The sequence below is a fragment of the Babjeviella inositovora genome, assembly GCF_001661335.1.
Source record: "Babjeviella inositovora NRRL Y-12698 unplaced genomic scaffold BABINscaffold_9, whole genome shotgun sequence".
NCBI classification, from domain to species: domain Eukaryota; kingdom Fungi; phylum Ascomycota; class Pichiomycetes; order Serinales; genus Babjeviella; species Babjeviella inositovora.
Window position 1 is genome coordinate 353,460 of NW_017566846.1, and position 25,326 is coordinate 378,785.

At 48.3% G+C, this 25,326-nt stretch overlaps 13 protein-coding genes and 2 non-coding genes across 15 annotated transcripts; 5 read left to right on the plus strand and 10 right to left on the minus strand.

The window, feature by feature from the left end:
* Nucleotides 1-885: 885 nt before the first annotated feature.
* Nucleotides 886-1,245, plus strand: BABINDRAFT_19703 (p23/wos2 family protein; the record flags this gene model as incomplete). Its single annotated transcript, XM_019131226.1, has 1 exon — nt 886-1,245. A coding segment is annotated over one exon (360 nt), but the record flags the coding sequence as incomplete, so codon positions are not given.
* Nucleotides 1,246-2,296: 1,051 nt separating this feature from the next.
* On the minus strand, nt 2,297-3,336 carry BABINDRAFT_162452 (uncharacterized protein). Its single transcript, XM_019129360.1, has one exon. The coding sequence runs from the start codon at nt 3,301-3,303 to the stop codon at nt 2,494-2,496; it is 810 nt and encodes a 269-aa protein (XP_018984094.1). The 5' UTR covers nt 3,304-3,336; the 3' UTR covers nt 2,297-2,493.
* An 897-nt stretch (nt 3,337-4,233) lies between these two features.
* Nucleotides 4,234-4,869, plus strand: BABINDRAFT_9004 (p23/wos2 family protein; the record flags this gene model as incomplete). The annotated part of the gene is made up of 2 exons (XM_019132897.1): nt 4,234-4,252; nt 4,298-4,869. The coding sequence occupies 2 exons, from the start codon at nt 4,234-4,236 to the stop codon at nt 4,867-4,869; spliced, it is 591 nt and encodes a 196-aa protein (XP_018984095.1).
* Nucleotides 4,870-5,027: 158 nt separating this feature from the next.
* On the minus strand, nt 5,028-6,149 carry BABINDRAFT_152878 (uncharacterized protein). Its single transcript, XM_019127244.1, has one exon. The coding sequence runs from the start codon at nt 5,813-5,815 to the stop codon at nt 5,240-5,242; it is 576 nt and encodes a 191-aa protein (XP_018984096.1). The 5' UTR covers nt 5,816-6,149; the 3' UTR covers nt 5,028-5,239.
* A 1,337-nt stretch (nt 6,150-7,486) lies between these two features.
* Nucleotides 7,487-9,808, plus strand: BABINDRAFT_167957 (Zn(II)2Cys6 transcription factor domain-containing protein; the record flags this gene model as incomplete). The annotated part of the gene is made up of 1 exon (XM_019130551.1): nt 7,487-9,808. The coding sequence occupies one exon, from the start codon at nt 7,487-7,489 to the stop codon at nt 9,806-9,808; it is 2,322 nt and encodes a 773-aa protein (XP_018984097.1).
* A 437-nt stretch (nt 9,809-10,245) lies between these two features.
* Nucleotides 10,246-11,997, minus strand: TRM1 (tRNA (guanine26-N2)-dimethyltransferase; the record flags this gene model as incomplete). Its single annotated transcript, XM_019130855.1, has 3 exons — nt 10,246-10,552; nt 10,574-11,685; nt 11,803-11,997. 3 exons carry the CDS (start codon nt 11,995-11,997, stop codon nt 10,246-10,248), a joined length of 1,614 nt encoding a protein of 537 aa, XP_018984098.1.
* A 700-nt stretch (nt 11,998-12,697) lies between these two features.
* On the plus strand, nt 12,698-13,432 carry BABINDRAFT_152943 (uncharacterized protein). Its single transcript, XM_019127245.1, has one exon. The coding sequence runs from the start codon at nt 12,704-12,706 to the stop codon at nt 13,061-13,063; it is 360 nt and encodes a 119-aa protein (XP_018984099.1). The 5' UTR covers nt 12,698-12,703; the 3' UTR covers nt 13,064-13,432.
* Nucleotides 13,433-13,802: 370 nt separating this feature from the next.
* On the minus strand, nt 13,803-14,654 carry BABINDRAFT_167959 (uncharacterized protein; the record flags this gene model as incomplete). The annotated part of the gene is made up of 1 exon (XM_019130552.1): nt 13,803-14,654. The coding sequence occupies one exon, from the start codon at nt 14,652-14,654 to the stop codon at nt 13,803-13,805; it is 852 nt and encodes a 283-aa protein (XP_018984100.1).
* A 509-nt stretch (nt 14,655-15,163) lies between these two features.
* Nucleotides 15,164-16,465, minus strand: EHT1 (medium-chain fatty acid ethyl ester synthase/esterase; the record flags this gene model as incomplete). Its single annotated transcript, XM_019132898.1, has 1 exon — nt 15,164-16,465. One exon carries the CDS (start codon nt 16,463-16,465, stop codon nt 15,164-15,166), a length of 1,302 nt encoding a protein of 433 aa, XP_018984101.1.
* A 671-nt stretch (nt 16,466-17,136) lies between these two features.
* BABINDRAFT_152956 (uncharacterized protein) lies at nt 17,137-17,485 on the minus strand. The gene has a single exon (XM_019127246.1). It carries the CDS (start codon nt 17,371-17,373, stop codon nt 17,197-17,199), a length of 177 nt encoding a protein of 58 aa, XP_018984102.1. The 5' UTR covers nt 17,374-17,485; the 3' UTR covers nt 17,137-17,196.
* Nucleotides 17,486-17,492: 7 nt separating this feature from the next.
* On the minus strand, nt 17,493-19,346 carry BABINDRAFT_162458 (tRNA adenylyltransferase). The gene has a single exon (XM_019129361.1). The coding sequence runs from the start codon at nt 19,268-19,270 to the stop codon at nt 17,591-17,593; it is 1,680 nt and encodes a 559-aa protein (XP_018984103.1). The 5' UTR covers nt 19,271-19,346; the 3' UTR covers nt 17,493-17,590.
* An 868-nt stretch (nt 19,347-20,214) lies between these two features.
* On the plus strand, nt 20,215-21,714 carry BABINDRAFT_162459 (NAD(P)-dependent alcohol dehydrogenase). The gene has a single exon (XM_019129362.1). The coding sequence runs from the start codon at nt 20,443-20,445 to the stop codon at nt 21,574-21,576; it is 1,134 nt and encodes a 377-aa protein (XP_018984104.1). The 5' UTR covers nt 20,215-20,442; the 3' UTR covers nt 21,577-21,714.
* A 177-nt stretch (nt 21,715-21,891) lies between these two features.
* Nucleotides 21,892-21,962, minus strand: BABINDRAFT_t277. The gene has a single exon. It is a non-coding gene; the product is annotated as a tRNA-Gly (tRNA).
* A 236-nt stretch (nt 21,963-22,198) lies between these two features.
* On the minus strand, nt 22,199-22,280 carry BABINDRAFT_t276. The gene has a single exon. It is a non-coding gene; the product is annotated as a tRNA-Ser (tRNA).
* BABINDRAFT_162460 (leucine-rich repeat domain-containing protein) lies at nt 22,217-24,700 on the minus strand. Its single transcript, XM_019129363.1, has one exon. The coding sequence runs from the start codon at nt 24,611-24,613 to the stop codon at nt 22,442-22,444; it is 2,172 nt and encodes a 723-aa protein (XP_018984105.1). The 5' UTR covers nt 24,614-24,700; the 3' UTR covers nt 22,217-22,441.
* Nucleotides 24,701-25,326: the final 626 nt, after the last annotated feature.

Here is a 25,326-nt window from a genome sequence, read left to right on the forward strand (position 1 = left end):
GACACCCCGGCGATATAGGAGTGCGGCTACCATCTCGGGACACCAAAATGGATGGCCGATATATAGAATGGACGCTGAAATGAATAGCCGGCATCAGAAACAGCTGACAACTATCGTAGATTGATTAAGGTTAAAATACCTAGCTTCCTTGCTGAGAACAACTCGGGATCCTGTCAGGGCACAAAGGCTCCATTTGTCTTACATAGTTCGACGCAACCTTTGTCACACGAAGGTATTACCAGTAAGGTACGCTAAGGCGATCCCGGAAAACCTGAGGGGTCTGTATTTTCATAAGCCCTAGGAGTTTGCAGTACAAAGATCCGGTCAATAATGCTAGTCCTTGCTATATGCTTACCCATTTTGGAACACCAACGTTGCTAGCCTGGTCGTGCCCCACCGTCTATCCTGCACACAGTCTCCACTTCTTCTAGAACTTTCACAAAATCCTCGATCTGGAGCAAATCCGACGAGGCACGAAAACGTTACATAAAGCGGCGATATTTCAGCTTTTCCTTACAACTTATTCTTTGGATAAAATCGAAACTACTTAAATATGTCTCTTTCTCCTCAAGGTATGTCGAAGATAACGAGCTGAGGGGTTATAAACGATTGCTGACCGAAGAGCCACCTGAGAGATGAGTGGCAAACATCTTGCTTGTACTGGAGATTGTTTCGATGGACAAAAATTGGAGAAATAATCCATGACAGGGACTCAAATCGGGTGGTGCTTACAGATATCTACTGAATGAAAAGGCATGAGTCAATGGTTATCCAATGATTGTCGGATGGCTCTCCGACGAATGTTCTCCATTGTGCTTCCAATGGCCCACTGTGTGTCCAGCAATCGGCCTCCCCTTAGCCAGCTCTCTATCTTTTCCCAATACTAACCCCTCAGTTTTATGGGCGCAGCGCTCTAACGCGACCGATGCTGACAAGAACATTGTCTACCTCACCATCAAGCTCGCGGACACTGAAAACGTCAAGATCGATCTCACCAACACCCATCTCGTCTTCTCCGCCACCTCCAATGACAAGCCGTACGAGTTGAACCTCGAGTTCTTCAAGGCGATTGACGCGGACAAGTCCAAGTACGAGGTTACCGGCTCGCACATCTTCTTCAAGCTCTTCAAGGCGGAGATGCAGGAGGAGTTCTGGCCTAGATTGATCAAGGAGAAGTTGAAGTTGCACTACCTCAAGACCGACTTCGACAAGTGGGTCGATGAGGACGAGCAGGATGAGATCAAGGACGAAGTTGCCGAGCCTGACATGGGTGGCATGCCGGGTGCGGGTATGCCAGGTATGGGCGGTGCCGGCGGCATGGACTTTGCTTCCATGATGGGCGGTGCGGGTGGTGCTGGCGGCATGCCAGACTTTTCCTCCATGATGGGCGGCGCCGGCGGTGCTGACGGTGCTGGCGGCATGGACTTTGCCAAGTTGATGAGCCAGATGGGTGGCATGGGTGGCGAAGGTGGCGAAGGCGGTTTCGACATGAGCAAGTTGGCTGCCATGCAGGAGCAGCTCGGTGCCGAAGGTGAGGATGTCGAAAATGCCGAAGATGCCGAAGATGCCGAGTAGACTAAACCATTGGTAATAAGCTGATATTACGTGATTTTCTGTAGTAGTTGGAACATGAGACAGTTTGTATATATACGTCATGGATCGTGTTTAGGAGAGGTCAAGGCGATGGGAAGTCGCTTTGTAGATTTGATGGCAGAGATGACGATCCGTGAGCGGAACGGTAGGTTGAAAGGTACGGGTGAAGGCAAGCGTAAAGGTGTAGTTACCACTGTTTGGGCTACAGGTATTCGAGATGTGGTTTCGAGGTTATGGCTTGGGTAGATAGTTTTGTTAGATGTACTGTTTACCACTACCTCCCGGGCAGGCTGGTACCGGTAACGCAAGAATGTGACCTCAGTGCCCATATCTGATTAACTACGTAGCTTTCTTAGTATTGTCTCAAGAATATCTTGTTAGCCCGGTAATTCGTGTATAAACTCACTGGAACCTTCCAGTTTTCTTACCACTTTGCAAAAGTGGTGTGGGGTATTCCAGTGCCTCACATCTCTCATAGCATTTTTATTTATGAGGGAATCTTCTTGGTCTTGTCTATGGTCAATTATATTCTCTCTAGTCTTCCCACTTTCCGTCTAGTTTAAGCCTTTGATCATAATGGTTGACCAGGAATTAATTTATATTCTTTCTGATGAATTATATGGCTCCATGAGTAATGGGGCTACGTAGAAAATCGGCATTCCTATATTTATAGTTATTTCAGTTTATTCTAGATGTATCTCCTATTTCTGTTGCATCTTGGTTACAATTTAGTATGGTAAAGGTTAGGTAGCTTTCAATATGTCTGATATTAGCAAGTCGTGAATCTCATAACATGTGAGCCAAGTTTTCCTCGTAGATCACCATCTTGTCCTCTAGCAATTATCCAAACCGTATTATCAGGGTACTGGAACCTCTCCTATTTTTTTTTTTTTTTTTAACTCAGCCGTAAGCAGTGTACCCCACGTTCTCTCTCCTTCTCTTGTCTTTCTCGTACCCATCCATCATCCTTGAAATAAGTACGAGAACCAGTTTGTTCTGCTCGATGCTTGCGCGATTCATCTCAGCGGTAGCTTCCGAGCGGACTTGGTTCTGCTGCAACACCGACTGCATCATTCCCAACAAGGTCTTGTCTTTTTCGGTAATCTGACCGGGTTCGGTGTCATCTTGGGGCACGCGAGCGAGACTCTGGGATAGCTTTGGCTGATGTGGCTTGTCATTGGAGTACTCTTCCACAAGGGTCCTATCCCCTTCAATGTCAGTGGTTACGGTATACAGCAGACATATCGCGGGATTCTCTGGTGCTCTCCAAGAATAAGTGTAACCTTCTATTGGCTCATTCGCTGCAAGGCTGATAACCCCACCACTAGGAGATGTCACCACCGGGTCCACCGTGGCCCCCATTCTCTCCTCTGTCTCTATTCTCATTTGAATCTCTCTTTTAGCTGAATTCTCGGTGTTTCCTATTCCCGCTTGGCCTGCTGTCTTTCTTTGTTGACTAACCACCGCCAGGATTCTGTCCCAAACGTCACGGTTTTTACCACCCTTTCTGGACATATCCACGATGTAGTCCACCCGCTTTCGCACTTTGATGGGCGACCATTCTACCGAGGCAGAGCTTTGCGTGAGGTCATAGGATATTAGCCTCAAGGCCTCGCGGAACGCCTCGGTTCTATTAGAAAACCTGTATGGCGCGTGCTTGAGCAAGGATGCGAGCAACTGCGAATCGTCTTTCTCTGAGAATTTGGACATGGAATATTTTGAAATGTACTAGCTAAGAGACTTTTGAGGCTAAATCAATAATTTTGATAATGGTGCGACTAAATAGCACCTCTGAGCTTTGGCAAAAACCGGTCTGTTTTGCTGAATCACAGGCTGCATGCGCATGCGTCAGTGCCCCGCAATTTGCCTCCCAGCAAATTACAAGTTTTATTAAAAGTATTGCGGGTTAAATGGCCATTTAGGTAATAGTTCACCTATCTCTCCGCAAAGGTATATCAGACACTTGTCACTGCAGGGGAGTTGTTGCTCAAACGAAATTCTCGAGAGATTCCCGGTTGTAGACATTCTGTTGCAGACCATGTTTTTTTATAGCCGAGGTGTAATGTATTGCAGGGTCTCATATTCTGAGTATCTTCACAGTTCACTATATCGATTTATTTCCTAGTATATAACTATCCTATTCCTAGAGTAATTGGGAATATTCAGCTACCCCCAGAATCTTGCCATTCTTAGCTCGCTTTCAGTCAATTATTATCTCTTAGAACATCTCGTATGCCGCAATCAGACGTTTCCGGTCACTTGAGACTCCCATGTGACCAAGCCACCTTCCAGGAGACCCTGAGCTCACCACCTGCTCTAAACGTTATTGCGGCTCGCCCATTCTCCCGCACTTAATTGGTCCGCCTTATCCTATCGAAGACGCTTAAGCCCGCTAGCTTATGTCTGGCGCGAATCCCAACCAGCGCGCACGTGGCGCATGTCGATTCTTCCGTTTTCGGCCTCCCCTAATTAATTAATGTACCACATGCAGGTCGCTCAGGTCCTTGGGGCCGTCCTCGGGAAACGGCTCGGTTTTCTTGTGGAGGCCTGTTAGGTCTTTAATCAGAATTTCTTGACTCAGAACTAGTGGAGAACTCCGGCCTAAGCCCAGAAGAAAGGTATACTTGCATATAAGTCGCTATGGCCAACGTACCTGAAGGTATGTCTAACATTCCCTTAGCCCACCGGATTACTAACAGCCTAGTTTTATGGGCCCAGCGCTCACATGTCACTGATCCCAGCAGAAACCTGATCTCTCTCGCGGTAAAGGTTGTGGACCCAGACCATCTCGAATCACACCTCACAAACACATCCTTGACCTTTTCCGCGCTGCGATTGAAAGCCCCAGATCTCCTGGGTCACGCTTCAACGCCCCACACCATAAAATACAAATTCCATATTGACTTTTTCGACAACATTGACTCTGAAAGGTCGCACTACGAGGTCACAGGATCGCATGTTTTATACAAGCTTTTCAAGAAAACGATCGGTATAGAGTACTGGCCAAGGTTGACCAAGGAGAAGGTAAAATTGCATTTCCTCAAGACGGATTTCGACCGATGGGTCGACGAGGACGACCAGGGGGATTTAGACGATGAGGAAAATGATACTTTCACAGAGCGTTTCCCGTTGGTGACTCCAAACAATGGAGCTTCATTGGATACGAGGAACTTGGCGGTATTGCAGGAGGAATTAGGGTCCAAGAGCCCGACAACAGCCATGGCTGAGTTTGAAGCTGCCACAGCGTCAGATCAGGAATCAAGCGACGATGAGTAGGCACCAAGAATAAGCTTCGATGTTGGATAAACATGGAACATAGCTCGAACCTCAGATTTCGAAATACCTAGGATGGAAATTGGGATATAATTCACAGGATGCTCTAATTAATACTTGTAGCCGTCGGTCTTCCGCTGGATTATGAAGCCCTAATTTTTTGTTATAGAGACAAGCTCCTGCCATTTAGGAGTTGTTACCAGAGTTTAAAGAAGAAGCGTGTTTATTGAATAAATTAGTTATACTATGGGTGGGTTAGGTTTTAGTTTAGGACTGAAAGCCTAAAAGATGAAGCAGATAGATCTAGATTCAGATAGTTCAAGGTTATGCACATAGCCGATTGGTAGCTATCCAACTCGCTGTTTATACCCTTCTAGTTCCCCACGATGGTGTTGATAATAACACTGCTATCCTGGGAGGACTGTGGTGGGGTGTACTCGTCGTCTGCGCCGCTTGTATAGAACCCCTCTTCCCCAATATTCCGATGAGTGCCCTTCTCCTCTCTGTTTGTAACTTGTGGCTCTTGTGTGGGAATAAACGCTTTGACACTTCCCGATCTCAAAATTCCATGGAATCGATTCTTTGTTTCGGGGGTTTGAGAGCCTCTTTGTCCTTGGGGCTTTGAGGGCCTGGACTGTAAAGGATGGAAGTTGCGTGGGTCAAATATTGCTTGGTGGGGAACTGGAATCGCACCGTAAGGAATTGGCACTCCCGGATCAATCCTCACCAAGATGTATCCTTCTGGGGGCGGAGGGATAAGGGAGAGTGTTCCGGGGCGTGTAGGGAGAGAAGGCAAGTCAGAAAACGGAGGTTTGACGGTTGACGGCTTTCCCGGTCTTGCTACCAAAAAAGGAGATGATTCCCCGTCTTCTTGCCGGTTCCATTTGGAACAAAAATCCCCCTCCGATGATTCTCTGTGGCACAAGTACCCAGTATCAACTCGGTTCATTGAGTGGACGCTGGCGACTCTTCTATCTGCAGGGTCGAACCGGGAGTGGTGTCCACTATATGTCCTTGCTTGTCAGTATGTACTCTTGCGGTGAAACTTGTGTATCGCATACTTGCGAGTGAAACGCCAAAAAAGCTGGTCGACGGGCATTTCGATGCCGTGCGGAGTTCGCAAAGCGAAGAGCTCCTCGAGGAGATAAACTACTTTGGAGTCCTTGGACGGCTTACTGTGTTTGGTGGGCAGTACGTTTAACGAGAACGAACCACAAAGCGGGCTTTCGGCAAGCATGGAGCTTACAGTATGTGTGTTTGAAGCGCACGAGAGCATTCTATAAAGTTGCTGTGTAAGTACAATCGAGATGAAATGGATTGCGTCTGAACACTTGAAAGAAAGAGGCAAATGATAAGGCTTACGCGATGCAAAAGCGTAGCCTCGCAAACATTTCAGGCCCCTTTGTTACTGAATAAATTTAAAGCCGCAGAGCTACACATTCACTTCCGATAGGTAATGCGATAATAAAGCTGTTTAACTGCATCTGTGTCCATTCCTCGTCACACGCATATGCATCGCAAAAAGTTAGGGCTTTGGAGTGCTTTCGGACAAACTAAGGAAGCCTCAGTTTTATGATGAATTTTCCGAGATTTCCCGCCTTAGTATGGATTTAGGGCTATGACCAGGGGCGAGTGATGGTCCGTATTAGAGTCAGATTTGCAACATGCCCAGTAAGACAGCCTAGCAAGGTATTGTGGCTTAGGTAAACCATATTATGCTTAGTCGATTCCGTCACATGCCTACACCCAGCGGCGCTGTCACCCTGTAAACCTATAATATCAATACCAAAGCTACAACGTACCTCTGGACAAAGACCCAGTCGGAATGGGGCCAATCCCCCTATAGTTTTTTTTTTTACTGGAACCACCGTCTCTCGGTGTTCGGGGAAACTCCTCCCCGAAAAATGCCCGTGGAAAAAACTGTCACGTGTGCGGAGTTCCCCAGAGTCCCCACACTCAAGTGGCATTTCTTGGCTCGCACGCTTTTATCCGGTGCAAAGACGCCTTTTCCGTGCGTTGTATAGTTGCGCACCCCCGCCGCTCACGACGCTCCCGGGGTTTTGCGACACTGTCAGCCCAGACGCACGATGGGCGAGGGATTCACCGGAAAAAAAGGCCATGCTGCCCTGAGTCCACCGCGACTTCCCAGAGTTATTTCGGAGCCAGTAGAAAGCTGGATAAATACTCTTAAGTGTACTGACTTCTTCATCCGGAGCTAAACCTTGTTTATTTATTTTTTTTTCTATTTCGTGTGCGGCACCTCTGCGACCCGTGTACCCTTCGCCGAAACTGGAACTCGCATTCATCCGCAGTTCGGAAATACTTCCTCCCACCCGCGCTTCCCCAGTTGTTTGTACGCTTGAAAAAGTTTCACTCCATTTCTTCATCAGTTGTTCCATCGTTAACCATCCATCGCTGACTTTAATCAATTACCGTTTGTATTTATTATCGCTTCACGGTTCATCTTCATCATTTGTCCGTGTTTACACCCCTTCCAGACTTGTCCATTGCAATTTGGTGGATTGAATCGGTTAACCATTGATCATACTCTCGTCGCTACAAATCGCCTACTCGAATTATCTGCTAGAACTTGTTCTCGTTTTTCTCGAATTGCCCACACATGTCCGAGACAGAAGCCAGGGTTTCGCCCCCAAATGCGCCGGCGGACAAGTTTGAAGACGAAGACAGTGGAACCGAGCTCGAGCCCCACCCGACAGATCCCAAGCTCCCACCGCGCAAGCGGTCCAAGGTATCGCGCGCATGTGACTCATGTCGTCGCAAGAAAATTCGCTGCGATGCGGAGTTCAGCCTGACCACCAACCAGCTCACCAAAACGTGTACGAGTTGCTCCAAGTCCGGCGAAAGCTGTACGTTTTGCCGCGTACCCTTGAAACGTGGCCCATCCAAAGGCTATATTCGCGACTTGGAAGAGAAGGCTGAGATGAACAAGCACCCGCGCGACCTCCAGAAACTTCTCCCGCACCATCCTCCGCTTAGCCAGGTTGCTATGGGCACCCAGCCACCAATTATCTTGCCGCCGATTAATTCGTTTGTGGGAAACTACCAGCAGGCAGCTCATGGAAACAACGCAAGTGACCATACAAACATGAACGAGTGTAATGCGAGCCACATCAGGTCAAGCTCGTTCAACGGTCAGAGACCCGGCTCGTTCAGCAATGCTCCGCCTTCGGCGTCGCATTCGGCATCGCATTCGGCATCGCATTCGTCTCAATCCTCTCCCCGCACCAGCGTCGCGGGAATCATGAGCAAAATGTTTAATCACGTCAAACCCGAAACGCCACGCCAAGCCGACACCGTCCCTGGCTTATTCTGGAAGGTTCCCTACGAAATGCCGCTCGACCGCCGCGGCTCAGTCGACTCCGTCTCCTCTGCGATAAGCGACCGCTTCAGTCCGCGTCTGGGCTTTGACTTGGTGTCCGACTCGGAAGACGACTACTCGCGCCGCCCGTACTCGCAGAGCGCGTCGCCGCGCAACTCGTTTTCGCAGCATCCGTCGCGTGGGCCATCCAGCCCCGCGCTCTCCGCAAACCTGTCGCTCGCGTCGGTGAGCGCGCGCATGCAGCACACGACCCTCGCGCCCGCGTTCACACACCCCGCAGCCCTCGCGCCCACACACCCTACCGACGCCAATCTCAACCTCTACTACTCCCGTTTCCACAAGAACTTCCCCATCTTGCCCCTCCAGAAACAAACCATCACTCACATTCTCTCCCAAATCGCCCCGTCGGACGACTCCCTTTACGTCTTGGACCTCTTCAACTCGGCCCTTGCTCTACTCCTTGACTACGAAAACCGCTCGGCGGACGACCTAAAGTTCCTCTTGTCCAAAATCTTCTCCCTCTACCCCCTTAAGGAGTCAACTTTCCATAACGAGCTCCTCGTGATTGTGTACCTCATGGCGTGTGTGTTGGTAAACTATGCGTTGGTGCTCAGCGGCGAGTTTCTCTCCATGGGCCTTAGCGTGGCCTTCAGCATCTTCCACGACTTCAAGATCTACAACAACTTCCGAAACCTCTCTGCTGAGTTGCTTGCAGAGCTGGCCAATCCTGACAGCTTCAAGACGATCACCGCCCGCTTGTACTTTAGCTTGATGGTGCTCGATACGACCTTTGCGCTCCAGCACGGCTTGCCAAACTCCGGTAGTCAGAGCAGCGCCGTGTTGGTGGGCTTTGAAAACGTCCACCATTTGATTCCGATTTATACTGATAGCATGGGCACGTTAAACAACTACAAGGTTGGGTTGGTGCTCGCGGACGTGGCCGCGCGACGCGCGTGCATGCGTGCGTTGCGTAACGGTACCCGTGTGGTGCCCGACGATGCGCTCGACTGGGGCCGCTACAACATCTCGCAAATCACCGGCGTTCCCGGTCTCTTTGTCAGTCTCATCCGCGAAAAATTCGAGCTCTACGACTTCCTAGTCGAGCTTGAGCCCCATTTGCGCAAGCCCGAGGATGACGATGAGGAGGAGTTCATCCAGGACTACCAGTTGAAGTTGTGCCGATTGTGCAAAAAGGTCGCCACTTCCATCGTGAACTTGCTCAACTTTGTGAGTTCCTTGCTTCAGGGGAGCCAGTTGGACTTGCTTGTGTCACCGTTCCTTCCTATGGTGTTTTCGCAGCCTGTACGCCTCATCTCCGTCATCAAGCTGGTCGTGGAGTCGTTGGCGTACAACGCCGATCTTGCGGGGCGGTTGGGAAAGATCCGGCACGACTTGATTGTGACGAACAACCTCTTGGGTATTCTTAAAATCCCCTTGAGTGCGAAGATTCTTCTGAAGAATAAGTTGAACGGGAACATCACGTCCGTGCCTGCGAGCGTCGCTGCGGGCAGCGCGTGCGCACTGATTGCGCAGTGGAAGCGCCGTGTCGCGGCGGAAATTCTTCCGCTTTTGGCCCAGGAGGATGCCAATGGCTGGTTGTGATAAGTTAATTTATGTGAGGGTGAGTTTCTCTTGAAATTGCCTGCGCTTTGACGTTAATACGCACGTTGGGTAGCCCTAGGTGTGCTTATGTAGTTGTCATGGGTAAGTTAGTCGACTTGGGCTCCAGGTATGTCGGTTTAGACTCCAAGCATGTCGGTTTAGGCTCCGGGTGTATCGACGAGAATAATTAAATCATAAACCTTTGGTTACTAGCAATAGATTCAACTTTCTGAATTGCTACCGGTTTTTGATCGCCGGGTGCGCCACTAAAGATATTCCGTGGCTGGAAACCCTTGCAAACTCAGGTTCGGCCATTCCTGGAAATTCTCGCCAACTGTTTCGGGTTTTCTCGCCTGAACCACATATACTAACATTAGAACCCTTACACCACGTCATATAAACATTAAATTTTGGCTTTAATATACACAAGTGCTCCGCTACTGAGGCTTAGCCTTTGGCCCCCAATTCTTGGTTGGGTTCTGTTGGAACCGCACGATCTTGACCTTTCGCAACTTCTCCACCCTCTTGCTGACCTCGTTGGGGGTCTCAAAGTCAACGATAAACGGTGTTTGCTCGGTTATCCCCAACCTCTCCTTTAGCTCCTTGGAAAAGCTTTGGGTCAAGTCCTGGTTCATAATCTTGTAGCCCGCCATCCCAGACGTGATGTTCTTGGAGCCGTTAGCGCTGGATTGCAATTTCGCCTTGGCGCTCTCATCGGCAATTTCCAACTTTTCGGCCAACTTTCTGTTGGTGTAGGTCACGAACTGCTTAAATACCTCCAAGACCACGCTCCACGGCGCGTTAGTCTTGATGGCACCGCTGGAGGCGTGGGTCAAAGAGACTTCAAAGCCCGAATTGCCCAACGCAGCCACCAAGGACTTCATCGGAATGGGCTGGGTCTTCAAGATGGAAGTCAACTTGGTGGGGTCGAAGTAGAACGGCGCGTCTGACAACTCCTGTCTGGCCAAGGTCAACATCCCGGTGATTCTGGCTCTGGTGCCGTAGGTCTCATCATCTAAGGTAGCATTGATGGCGAGGATTTTATCGATAAATGTATGGTTCTGCAACGGCCCGGCCCACATTGGGCCGCAGACGTGGTTCAGGAAGCCGCAGTTGTGGCAATGGGAGCTCACTGGCGGGCCAGCAGCCCAGCCAAATTTGTTAGCGGTGCCCTTCGCGTTGGTTTCACATTTCCCTAAGCGCTGGTTGGCGTTGGCACCACATCCGGAGCAGTGGTAGGTGATCATGGTGTTGGAAGCAAGCTCCTTAACCTTGATTGGCGACGTTCTGACACGGATGAACAACCGGACATAGAAATCAATGGATAAGCACAACACTGGTTCAATGGCTTTCTTGTATTTGGCCGCCGTGGTAGCAATCATGTGGAGTACCAAGCGCAAGGCTGCCTCGTGGGAGGCCCCCTTGGGCAACGTGGTCCCCCCGTACAAGGCGAAGCACTTTTCCGGGAACCCAGCACCAGCTAAAACTCCCAAATCGGTACAGGTGACGAGCATCAACCCATCGTTACTGATCGCGTTCAACGCCGAGTCGATAAACGGCGCAGCAGTGCCATACGGGTCCAAATCCACCACGTGGAAGGTCTTGTCGGAGGGAAGGTTCGACATGTACTTGATAGCGTCACCGTGATTGGCAACCACGTTGGAAGCGGCGTTGTATTCGATATTGCGATTGATGGCGTAAACCGCTTCATCAAGCATATCGTTGGCAACCACGTTTTTGACAAGGGGAATCTCCTTGCCGTAGCGGATGGCGCGGAGACCGGTGGCGGAGAGGGCTTCCAAAATGTTGATAAAAGGGGCTGGAGTCGAAGGTTCAGCCTTAACATTCATTTCTTTAATCTCTTCTGTTTCTTTTATCTTTTCCGTTTCTTCTGTCTTTTCCGCTTCTTCTGTCTTTTCCGTTTCCTCCATCTTTTCCATTTGCGCTGCCGTTCTCTTTTTCTTGTTCTCAAGGTAAACCGCCTTATTGTGCGCCTTTTCCTGCTTCTTAGCCTCTTGTTCAGCAACGTAAAGCTCGGACCACGCGCGGATCCCGGCAGTTGACAAGTCTCGGTTGAATTGCTGGACCGGGTTGTAGAACACCTTGTACTCCTTAGGAGTCAAGATATGCGCCTTCCCCTCAGTGATGACGGTGTAGTCATCGATATTGAGCGGGGTATTCGTGGACATTGTGCGTTTGGTGAGGAGTCTAAAGGGTAGTCTCGCTTGGAGCTTTCTGAACATGAAAGATCAAACGGAGTTATAGATAGCGGTGAGGTCAGCCAGAGAAATATTTTTCACTCCTGCATGAAGGCATGTCCTAGAGGCATATCTTGGATGCAGTACTTGGCCTACATGGTGCCACTAGAGGAGACTTACATTGCCGAATAATAGGTAATTTATCATCTTTGGGGTATAAATAGCTGCCCTAGGACAATTCTTTGATATTAATTATCTGTGGTTCAGTTTGGCCTATACATAAAGGTGTTATTACCGTTTGGTGGCTAAGCACAAAGCGCTTGCATATATGCGAGGCTTGCATATGGTCGGTTACGACTTGGTTGGTATCACTGCTGCTTAATGACACGTCCAGATCTGAGTCTGGTATATATCTTTAGTGATTTAATAGATGTTTGTCTGTACCAGTATTGTGGCTATTTGGTATGACAGCTGCTTATGGAGCACAGATAGTCCAACCTGAAGCTACCAGTATGGATACCGAGCGTTTATTGGGATATAACTATTTTTATATATTACTTTAGGCTTTCTCCACTAGATTTCTGTATAGCCCATTTATTGGGTTGGTAGATCGCCATCTCAGCCACCAGTAATGCTCGCCCTTTAGTGCCATCCGCGAGCCATGGCTAGTATCCCATATATCCTGCACTTACTGTAGATGGAGTCGAATTTTGTGGAACCTCAACAAAACGGCCTGAGCAATCCGATAACGGCATCACGGCCATCAATATTGCAATTTACAATGGACGGACCAGACTTTCAAAGCACGCTTATGACTGATGTGCTAGCCGCTGAGGCGTTTGCCAGCTACCCTGAGTCGTTGGTGGACTCAGACTATGATTACGATTCGGACTACTCGGACGACGATATTGTGGATGCCCAGAAGCTATGGGAGGACAATTTGAAGCAGTTGAACGAGGTTTGCTTCTTGATTCTCATTCCGGTGGTAGGGAAACTTCTCGGGCGCAGGTTTGCGTTGAACATCTGGCGAATTGTGGCAGACCACATTTGGAAATAAGTCTATTGACTGAGTGGTTAAGAATTGCAGATAAGCAATCGCACTGGACTTTGGTTGCAGGAATACTGAAGTCTGAACTCTTGTGAATACTAAAGTCTGAATTCTGGTGAATACTAAAGTCTGAACTCTGGTGAATACTAAAGTCTGAACTCTGGTTAAATACTGAGGCAAGTAAATAGCCCACTTCTCATGGCATTTTATTCGGGAATTGGGACTATCACATTGTATGTTTCTTGGTGCCTCAATGTAACATTGAAGGAGAAACTGGGGTGGATGGTTCAGGAAATCTGATCAATTACCTCACTACGGTTTTAATCTCTTGGTAGTTAGCAAGCTGATCTCAGTACTAAAAGAAAGCCGAAAGATCATAACCCCAGCCTCAGCGGATCTTATTGTAATCTAAAGTGTCATGGAAATGGGATTAAAATATTAGATCTTGGCCCTGGGGATTTGCAGAGCAGCACGAGTCAAGTATAGAGTAAGATATTCTACGTATAGCGTATATTAAACTGAGTCAGCTAGCACACCTTGTGGTACAGCTCTAGCTTTTACCTTCAACCTAGTGTCATACCTGGGTGGTCCGTAACAGGGTATACCCTATGCCATTGGTATTTATGCCAGATTACCGAATTTGTGGTAGACTCAACCAGGACGGTTTTGATGGCATTTGATAATGGATGACATTTGAAGGCGTTACTTCAGATATTCGTCTTTTTTCAGACGTACGTTCGCACTCACGTCACTTCTTAGTGAACATCGCATCGAGCATGGCCATTTCCCTGTACGCCACCTTCTCCACGGTGTGCTCCGTAAAATGAACAATGATCGGCAGAACAATCCCGTAGTTTATCCGGTTAAGTATCTCAATGATCAAAAACTCCTCCTCATCCTCCTGCACGGTCGACTGCAAGCTTGTCAACGTGTTCCAGTTCTTCTGCCCAAGACCTGCGCGCGGCCCGCCGAGCGCAAGCTTCGCCTGTCGCTTGAGCTCCAAGTTGCGCAAAAAGTCAAGCATGGTTTCCAAAAACACGTGCATCACCATGCGTGTGTCGAGGTTGCTGATCGTCGCCGCATTATTACCCGAGTCGAGCTTCTTAATCGCATACTTATCCGTCAATATCTGCCCGCTTCCGATTTTGGTCAGCGACCCGGACCCCGCCGTGGCGCGGCTGAACATTGATTGGATATCCTCGTCGCCCTTAGGTTTATCGCCCAAATACCCAATTTCGTACTCCTCAAATAACTTGTTGATGTTGTCGAGGTATGCCAGGGTGATTTTCGGAAACTTCTTGTGGGTCGCGAGGTAGAAGTCGATCTTGTCCTCACGGTCGTAGTTTGCATTCGTCTGCGCAAAGTTCGGCGACGTTTTGATCACAGCTCCGAGCGAGATCCCAAGCTGGAAGAGCCGCGCGACGAACAGACGGTCCATGCTCTCGAATACTTGCTCGGGGTCCGCGAGTCGCACCACATTCATGAAGAAGCAGTTGGAGCCGTCCTCGCCCGTGTGGACCGGATTCGTGAGCGTCTGGATATAGGTGAGCTTGTTGATGATGGTTGCCACTTGGAACTCTTTGAGTAGTGTTGAGGACATGGATTGGATGAGTGTGAATGAAGTGGGCTGTTCGAACTGGTGTGTACGAATTTTTTAGGTGCGCCAGCCGCTGCGTTGAGGCTGCAGGTCAGGCGGGTGACGTGTGCGCAGATAAGCTACAGCGAAAGCAACGGGGCCATCACGTTATTGGCATATCCGTTTAAAGAATTATATCTATGGTCTTGGCATAGTCCTTGTCTAGGCCCCAATTTTCGCTGAACTTTTGTCAGGGTATATCCGAATATCAAATCTAGAACCGTTAATGAGCATAAACGTGCACTGGCTTGTGCACTGGTTTGCGCTCTGGATTTTCCCACGTGCAATTTCCGTCTGATCGCACACGCAGCCCTGCCGACGTCGTTCAGGGTCTGGATAAATCGTTTATCCAATTATGCCAGTGCGTATTTATATTAGTATTACCATCTATTCTAATTATTTTCTAATTATTTTCAATTCTTTTCTCTGCGTAATCGCGACACGCCATTAACTGTTATGTACATGTGCAGCTCCTAGGAGTGGTTCTTCCAATCCATCCGACGCTTGTAGGTGCTCTCAGGCTTGACAGACATATTCACGGTCTTGGTGAACTCTTCAAAGTAATCGGAGATCAAATCTGCTGTCCAAGATTCGTTCCCTGGCTTCATGTACCCTAAATGGCCACCCAAGTCGGTCTCAACCATGCACAACCACGGGTTGGATCTGACCTCGTCGTACGGCAAGCGAACACTAACCACTGGGTCGTCGGTAGAGTTCAAAATCAAGGTCGGGGTGTGGATATCGAAGATTCTGTTCACTGGCGAGCCCTCGCGGTAGTAATCATTCGCGCAGTGGAAGCCAACGAGCGGGGCAGTGATCAAGTTGTCAAACTCAATCGTGGACTGGAACTTGCGGTTGAGAAGCTCAGGGGTGAAAAAATCCGGCCAATTCTCGCTCAACTCCTGCTTGTTGTTTTTGATCAACCGGTGCAAGAATGACGCCACCGCCGGCCCAAACATGTGTTTGCCGGAGTAAGAGTTTCCGATATGGTAGGCGGAGTCTACCAAGTCCCACGGAGCAGAAATCACACAGGCAGCGTCCACCAAACACTTATCGCTGTCTTCGCCCAAAAAGTTGCCCAAAATGGTGCCCCCGAAGGAAAGGCCCACTGCGTAGACCGGTTTGTTGGGATATGCCTCCTTCAAGTTCGCTACAAACTCTCTGATGTCGCCAGTAGACAAGGCGTTGAACAACTCTGGGGTCGAGATCTTGGTTCTACTGCACCCTCTGGAGTTCAACACCACCACGTCGTACTTGTTACCGCTGTAGAGTCGGTCGGCAATGGCTCTGACCAATGGTTCGTGGCTCCCACCTCCGAGGCCATGCAAAATCACCACAATCGGCTTCTCTGGCGCCATGTCACTATAGAGCTTGCCCACCTCTTCCGTAGAGAGGAAGCGCGTGTTTCGATTCATTCTCGGCCAGCCCTCGGGAATGGTTTCCGCACTCTTTTTGGAAAAGTCCGCCTTGCTCTCCGGCAGAATCACAAAGTCCGCGGAGGCTGTCCCTTTGTCCTGGAACTTCACGAGCTGGCGCCCGTAGAAAATCTGGTGTTTATTAAACTCCTTGGAGTAGTACATGGTTTGTAACGTCCCGTTGAACAAGTACGGGTTCAATTTCACGTAACCCGGCTTGACACTCAGGAGGTTCTGCACCAACTTTCTGAGTGGAATCATCGCCGTCGCGTCCCCAGCCTTCATCGGCAACTTTACGCTGTCCTCATGCGTGTGGAGGGTGAGATTGGCGTTGTAGCCCCAGGGAATTGATTGTATCATTATTGGCTATTTGAACTTGATTTGGAGAGATATCTGAGTAGAATACAATAGCGATATATACGTCAACAATCTGCGAAACCGTTAAAACTGCTAACAGGATGTTTTCAGGCAGCCTAGCGCATAGCCAAAGGAAAAAGAAACGCATGCAGCATGCAGATCTCCAATCAGCTTGATTGGTAATGCATCGGAAATAGCGAGGATTAAAACTGTTGAGCTTATTTTTCGGAATAAAGGTAAACCTTTTAGTGGCATGTCATACCTCTGACACTAATGACATCGCTAATTGTGGTCTCCGTCCCGCTGTACACTCTGTCGGAAAATGTGGCGGGTGGAGGTCGTGCACGCACTAACATCTACAACGTTTCTTTAGTTTAGCATACGGATTTCGGCTCGGAAGCTCGGGAAGTAGCGTATCCCGCGCGGACCGTTGGGAGAAGGTGTGGAAACTACTAACGAGATTAAGAATAGCTTTAAAGCACAGTGAATTTCAGACCCTCATTGTGTGTTTTAGAGATTCTATATGCGACTTTTCTAGGGTTTGGGCAACTTGTTAAGGGTTATGTTTGAGGAAACTTCCACCGGAGAATGCTACACGTTAATCTGTATTCACATTTGTCTAACTTTCTAGTTAACTCTAGAGTAGATATACCATATTTAGTGCAGACCACATAGCCTTGTCGACCTGAATTACTAAAGGGGGGCACTAGCTGGAACTACATGCAACGCACAAGCTAACCTTTATTTTTGTTGAACTCCGAAGGTCTGCATATGCATCTGCAAGGGCTCTTGCGCGAAACTGGCACACAAGGAAAGATCATGCGCCCAGATTCAAAAGAAGCAGCTCTAATAAGTGGTTTACCCGTGTGACACCAGTAATTAGATGCCGCCATATCTGACAGACACTGCATATACACCTGCAAGCGTACTTATCTACCTGTCCTGAATGTTGCCCGATTGACACTTAGCCTTAATTCTATTGGTACAAATGAAGTCAATACTTTATAATCCTACAACCTGCCTTCCCTTTCCGACGGCTTGTCTTACACACCTATATCTCTGAATGATTGTCTTGCACTTATATATACAGCTAAACAGACCTATGCATGAGCGGTCATGTGTACCTCGCTAAACAAACTTATGGATCACCGTCTTGATATACTCAATGCACTCGTCCTTGCCTTCGCCCGGATGGTCCAACTGCCACTTCATAATCTCATCGTTTACCGCTTTCATCCACGGACCTGGCTTCAACTCCAACGTCTTGGACAATACCTTGCCGTCCACCACGTGCTTCCAGTTGTAGGCGTCGCCTAACTGTTGCTCCTGGATGTACTGGTACAAGGCATTGTACTTGGTCAAGGCTTCCTGGGCCAACGCGCCGAGAGCCTGTGTATTGCTGTCAGTCACGACAGACGTGTCCAACGGATCCCTTGGGCATGCGCCGTTAAACGGAGTCAACTGAACTATCGTTGAGGCGTGAATAAGGAATTCAAAGAAGGCATTGAAGGTCAACGCGAGCGGCCACCATTCACCGTATGATCTAATCATCAACCCTACGTCAGAGCGGGTCACCGTCTCATGGCTCTTGGTGAAGGTTTCGATAAATTTATTCAACGTGGGCTGCAAGGTGATGATCTTTGCAACTGGCTCCGCATCCTTGTTGCCGAGCTTGACCCCCTCTTTGATTAAAAGCTCAACCGCCAAGGTTCCGCGCTTCTTGGGATTGGTCACCAACACAAGCGACTGCAATGGCTGCGCCACCGTCAACAACCAGAAGAGCTTCTGCATCTTACGCTCCTGTGATAAGCTGGTAAAAACCTTCCCCACAGGCGAGTTTTGCTGGTTCTGGCTGTGGATGTACTGCGCAAACACGGGTAAGAGCTCGACGGTATAGGACGTCTGTTCGGACGAGCTGATGGTGCTTTCGCGGAGAAGCTCGGTCAAATCTGGGTTGTACGCGCGCACGGCCTCCTCAAAGGGTCCCATGCTGAAAATAAGCTCAAAGAGCCCGGTGTAGGTTATGAGTTTCAACCCGTAGCCGGCGTTTTGGCTCTGCAAGATTTTTTCCACCTCTACGCCGATGCGCTCGCGGCTGATCTTCTGGCTGAGGGCAACCTTAATCTCTGGACTGGTCATTGCGTGCAATGTTTCTGACTCGATGACAAAGTTGAAGCGGGAGGCAAATCGGATGAGGCGCAACACGCGCAATGGGTCATCTAAAAACGTCTGGAACGGCTGTAGTGGCGTGCGCAACACGCCCTGGTACAAATCGGTCAAGCCTTTCCCGGTGTAGTCCTCCACTTGCCGTGTCTGTAAGTTGTAGAAGAGTGCGTTCAATGTAGCATCACGTCTCAAGGCGTCTTCCTCGGGGGTGCCGAACTTGATCACCGGGATGCGCGACTGGTCGGTGTACTCCTCGCTGCGCAAGTTGACAAAGTCAATGTCTAGGTCGTATAACTTGGTGGTGCACGTTTCCAAGTGCTTTGACTTTTCTGGGTTGGACGCGATCGTGTGGATGGAGGTAACCTTTTTGACCACCCCCGCGTACTTGTCCATGTTACCGCCAATGTAGGCCATCAACCCGCGCGCGAACTCTTCGCCCGACAAGTTGCTGATGGCAATATCCAAGTCGTTGCTTTCGTTTCCGAGCACCTTGTCGCGCACCCAACCGCCGCTGACGCGCAATACCGTTGGAACAGAGCCCGTCTGGGCGTCTTTTGCGGCGGCGTAGTCCACAAGCAAGTCACGGATCTTCTGTTCGGTTGCAGAGAGCGAAATCTGCGGTAACAGGGTTTGGGACGCCATTCTGAGTTGGGGTCGTAAGGATGTAGCTGTGCGGAGAATGAAAACGGGGCTAAAAAGCATTCTGGAGCGTTCTGGAGAGAAGCAAGCCGTGTTGATCAGAAGGAATATTAGTCCTGCACATGGGTGAAAAATATATGTATATGACACGTGATGAGAGGCTGAGAAGAATTAAAGAATATTAGAATGGGTATTTATTGGTAATATTAGAATCAAGGGGGAAATGAAGGGGGAAATGAAAGGAAAAAAGAGAAAGGAGAAAGGGAAGTGGAAAGGGAAAGGGAAAGAGAAAGAGAGAGAAAGGGAAAGAGAGAGAGAAAGGGAAAGGGAAAGAGAAAGAGAGAAAGAGAAACATGTATTGGAAAGAAAGTTGTTATTCCCATATAGGCTCTTATAAAAAGGCGATAAATCCCCCTTTTTATCATATACCCAAAGCAATAAGGTATAATATATCAGCGCGAATGCCTATCAGATGTGTTTTAATAACTTAGCCTAGAGCGCTATTTATCCTATATATCTATAACTAAGGATTCATTGAAACGTTTAATACGCGATGGCAGATATGTCACCTGAGAATGCTTCAAAATATTTGAACCAAGATCTGGTGAGGACTTAAGTTTAATTGTGCCTCTTAAAATAAGATAGAAGGGATAACCAACTTAATTACAAGTCTAAATACCTTATTAGGTATCACCGGCGTATGACCAGACTCAATCTCCTGACGAGCCTACGTAGAAAAAGTCTTATATTTCAGTTTTCCACTAGATCCTATACTGGCAACTTCTGTATTATCAACCATAGGAGTATTTCTTGGTTATCTCCGTCGACTTGTTAGAGACTTCCTAGATTTTAGACGACTCCTGCATGTGACGGAGTTACCCAGACATAATTAACTCCCATTACTAAGCCATGCATATTTCCTACAGTTCCTTTATCTCAATCCCGTAACTGAATATGACTTTAGCCTATGAGGAATCCTCTTATCTGTTAATTACTAAGCATCGTTGCTACAATCTCATTTGGAGGTATCTAATTGGAAGCCCTACGCCTCGATTACCTTGAGGTAGGCTAGATGCAACATGTCAGAGGCCAAAGCCCCAACTATAAAAGGCTTGCCATCTACTTAAAATAAAGGCTTCTTGATTTATTCATCAGCAAAGTTAAACCTTTTAACCATGTCTACCTATCCCGAAACCTTCCAAGGCTATGCCGTTGGCAGCAGTGTCAACTGGAACAAAGCCAAGCTCACCTCCTTCCCTCCGAAAGCCTTCGAGGCCAACGATATCGACATTGAAATTGAATGCTGTGGTGTTTGTGGCTCTGATGTCCACACCGTCAGGGGTAACTGGAGCGAATTAAAGAGCCTGGTTGTGGTGGGCCACGAGATTGTGGGTAAGGTGGTCAGAGTTGGACCTAATGTCACTCACTACAAGCTTGGTGACCGTGTCGGTGTGGGTGCCCAAGCCAAATCATGCTTAGAATGTTCTCGTTGCAAGCGCGATAATGAGCCATACTGTAAAACCGCCGTTTTCACATATAACTCGGCCTACCCTGACGGATACATCTCCAAGGGTGGTTACGCCTCGCACGTCAGAATTCATGAGCACTTTGCGTTCCCAATCCCGGAGGGTATCAAGTCTGAACATGCTGCTCCATTGATGTGTGGTGGTTTGACCGTCTACTCTCCGTTGAAAAGGTTCTTGGACCAAGCCCGTGAGGCCAATAAGAAGTACGGTGACACCGAGGTTACCGTTGGTATCATTGGGATTGGTGGGTTAGGCTCTATGGCTGTGCAGCTCGCCAAGGCTATGGGTTACACCAAAGTTTACGCCATCTCCCGTGGTACCTCCAAGAAGGAGGACGCTTTGAAGTTGGGTGCTGATGGTTTCGTCGCCACCGCTGAAAAGGACTGGGCCAAATCCCACCAAGACACTTTTGATTTCATTTTGAACTGTGCTTCTTCAATCTCCAACTTGGACTTGAACTCTTTCCTCTCCGCTATGAAGTTTGGGGGTACCTTCACGTCTGTCGGGTTGGGTCCTTCTGATGAATCCTTCAGTGTCTCTCCAGGCTCTTTCATCAGAAATCGCTCCAGTATGGGCTCCTCTGCCTTGGGCTCCCGAGCTGAGTGCATCGAGATGTTGGAGTTGGCAGCGGCCAAGGGGGTTACTCCTTGGATCGAGGAGGTTCCTATCTCCGAAGCTGGTGTCAACGAGGTTTTGACTAAGTGTGAGAACGGTGATGCGAGATACAGATACTGTTTGACCAACTTCCATGAAGCGTTTAAGACAGGAGAGCACAAGTTGTAACCGGTGGTTGAGGCATATTTCATGGATATTAGTAATTAATAACTATGATAATCAGTTTTGTGTAGATATGGATATCGTTTGGGGAGGCAAAACTTTTATACGGTGAGGAAAAGCCGGGACATACGTGATATATAATGTAGTAAACACGGCCTTTATCACAGGGTTTCTTATGTCGGGCTTCTGTCTAGTTCAGGCTGGCTTTCCAGCAGTGTTTCGTTATGGGTCGTATTATCTAAGAAAACATTGCTTAAACGTTTGAATACAGCTTTGCCTCCAAAAATAATCTCGGTTAATTGTGTTTCCAAGGGGAAAAAATGCGCCAGCCCGGAATCGAACCGGGGGCCCAACGATGGCAACGTTGGATTTTACCACTAAACCACTGGCGCTGGCTTCTTAACAGCGCCAACTATGGCAATTACTGACCCTGCTTTTATAGATGACTAGACCGTCTGGCTAGTGTTTCTCTGTACTTTGCTATTCAAACTATTACTTGCATCTCAGAATACTTCAGCTTGTACGACTCAGAGTAGTTCTTTCAGTGAGATAAGCAATACGTCATCTTATAAAATCTGTCTTTTAAGTCATGACTTTGACCATATGGCTCATTCTCCAAAAAAAATATCGACAACGGCAGGACTCGAACCTGCGCGGGCAGAGCCCAAAAGATTTCTAATCTTTCGCCTTAACCGCTCGGCCACGTTGCCTCGATACAAAAATATGTATCATCGGTATATAGTATGTAAACATTATCTTGGATCAGCTTCCATACTTAGCAAGACCTTTAATACCACCTGTACCTAATAATCCTATCGACTTGCACCACTCATCATATTCTGTATCTCTACTTTAGCCAAAAATACAATCCTCAATACCAATGGTTCTCGATAACGTTTCCCCCAAGAATGTTAAAATATGTCAAGTTTCTTGGTAGCCTCTCATCATTCACGCGACTGATCTTGTTATTTCCAAGACTCAACCGCTCCAACCGGGCCGGAAATTGCACACGGTCGATACTTGTAAGAAGGTTATCGTCGAGGGAGAGCGACCGCAACAGCTCGGGGAGCTGGAAGTTATCAATGCTTCTGATCTCATTACGCAGGAACGAAACCCGGAGGATGTTTTCAGGTAAAACCACTCCCTCTAAGCTCTTCATGCTGTTGTCATCGCAAAGCAAGACCTCCAAGGTAGCAGGAAAGGAAATGGAAGATAAGGACGTGATGGAGTTGCGCTCGAGATTGAGAAAAGTTAGATTTGGGGGAAACTCAAAACTAGGGGGGAACGTTTCAATGATGTTGGAAGAAAGCGTAAGTCTTTGCAAATGCGGGTGTCTGGCAAAGTTGTGGAAGCGTAGAAGGGTCTCCTCTTTCAAACCCGTTCGCATCAAGTTTAGGCTGCGCAACTGCTGCGGGAGGGCAAACCCGGTCCAGTTGTGGATAAGATTCTTCAGCATAACCAAAGTGGTAAGAGAGTCGGGAAGCCGCATGTGTTCGACGGTGGTGATACTGGCGTTTTCGAGGTTGAGGGTTGTGAGACCACCGAGGTGGGAAAGATCCACGTGCGACAAGTCTTGCAAGTAGCTTCCCGAGAGATCGAGAACCTCCAACTCGCTCGGAAAGACGGTCAGACGAATATTTTTAATCCCAGTATAGGACAACTGAAGGGATCTGACCCCGTCTGGGAGACGGAGCTTGTGGAATGAATCGCCAAACGCAAGACACATCCGTAAAGACAAGATCCTGAGGCTTTTTGGTGCCTTGAACTCGCTACTCAACACAATCTGGTTCCGCTCCATTCTGAGCTCCTCCACCGAGTCAGGGAACACACAGGCGATGTCGCCCAAGGAATTGCTGTTGAGGTTGATCTTTTTCAACCGGTCGTTGAAAATAATCCCGGATAGGTCGCTGATTCCGTTTTCCGCTAGCGAAAGCTCTTCTAGAGCCGCGGGTACCTGGAAACTGTGGATGCGCTCAATCCACGCGCTCTGGAGGCGAAGCGATATCAAAGTCTCGGGAAAGTGCACAGATGCGCCGGCGATGTCGCCGAGGGGGTTGTTCGATAAATCCAAGCGTTCCAAATGGGGTGGAAACTGCCACAAGCTGCTCCGCACTACGTGGTCACGGTACACCCCCGCGGTAAGATTGTTGTTCTTGAGGTTGAGGTCGATGAGGGTTGGAGGAAACGTCACGTTGAGATCCGTGAGCTTGTTCTGGGCCAAGTTTAGAGAGCGTAGAGAGGAAGGAAACCTGACCCCCTCTAAGGAGTCAATGCCGTTGTTTTGTAGATTTAAAAGCTGCAATCCCGAGGGAAACACCGCGTCTTTGAGAGAAAAGTTGTAGCCTTCGATAGATACGGTGGTGAGCCGCTCCGGAAACCGCCACTTGAAAACAGACCGCGGTGTCTGTCTGGATCGTTCTGCTGTCAGAGAGAATGTTGTCAAATTGTGGAAGTTGATGAGGGCAGCAATATGGGGGACATCGGGGAAGTGGGAGAGTGTGAGCCGGAGGTTTTTGATTCGTGTTTCGAGGAGATGTTTTGAAATAGATCTATTTTGGCTGATACCTCCATCGTTTTGAAGACCTTGGGAGTTGTTTTGAGTCGTTCCACCATTCAGGAGATCATGTCTGAGCCGATCAGGGTTTTCCCCCCGTCTGCTGTCGTTTATCTGAATCTCACCCCTCCCTTTCGGTTTGGCCCCACAATTAAGCTGGTCCAAAAGATGTAGCGAGGTGGCACGGAACGTGAGCGATAAACTACCGACTTTGTACGCAACCGGAAGGGGTTCCAACGTATTGAGTAGCTCTCGGAACGCATCGTACCCGAGTCTCAAGCATTCCGGCGTCGTAACCTCGCCCCTCTCATCCCCAGTCATCACCACCACATCTTTATAGATTCGGTTGAAACACAAAAGCTGTACTAGCTCGTCGTCAAATTCACCTCTGATCGCCTGAGCGTGTTCAATCGGAATGTCATCCAAGATCTGCTCGAGAGCGTGGTACGGCAACGTCCGGAAGACCCTCCGCAAATCAATGTCTTTCATAACAAAAACTGGATGTGGTTTCGTGTGAATAAGAAAGTTCGGGGGCTGAATGAATTTCCTGGCTTGTTATTTCAGTTTAGATCAACCTGATTCCCCGGCCCTGCCGTCTGACACAAACTTAACGGGACTTCCGGTATATAACGCTCTTCGCATGTACAGTTAAAACAATAGCTAGAGAATGGAATGATTTTCCGGAGAATAAAGAGAATTCCTAAATTTCCCTTTATCAATAAGGCTTTAGCATGGTGCTACGGTTTTTGTGAGCCAAAGGCGGGATAGCGAAGGGTTTCTTATGCAAGCTTTGCTCGTAACGATTCCTATAGCAGTATTTTATACAAGTGATAATATAACTTGACTAAGAGTTAAAATCAACACCTAGCGAAATCTCATTCAGGAAACCAAGCTAGAGGTAACATATTTTTAATCTCATTTTTAGATATTTATACGGTCGAAACTCGCAAGGGATGAGCTGAAATGGCAACCTCATTCGACGTTTTCAATTAGCCATCCATAATAAGTTGCAGCGCTGATAGTACCAAAACGATTTTGTAGCAAATCTAGAAGTATCAGAATATATAAGATGGTCAAAAATCTATGGTTAAACTTAATACTAATGTACTCGAAGTTCCCTCCCTACACCTATGTGTTCACAGTCGTCTAAAGAGTATATCATTAGACTATTTGGCAAAGGAGTCACCATCAAGCTCAGAAGC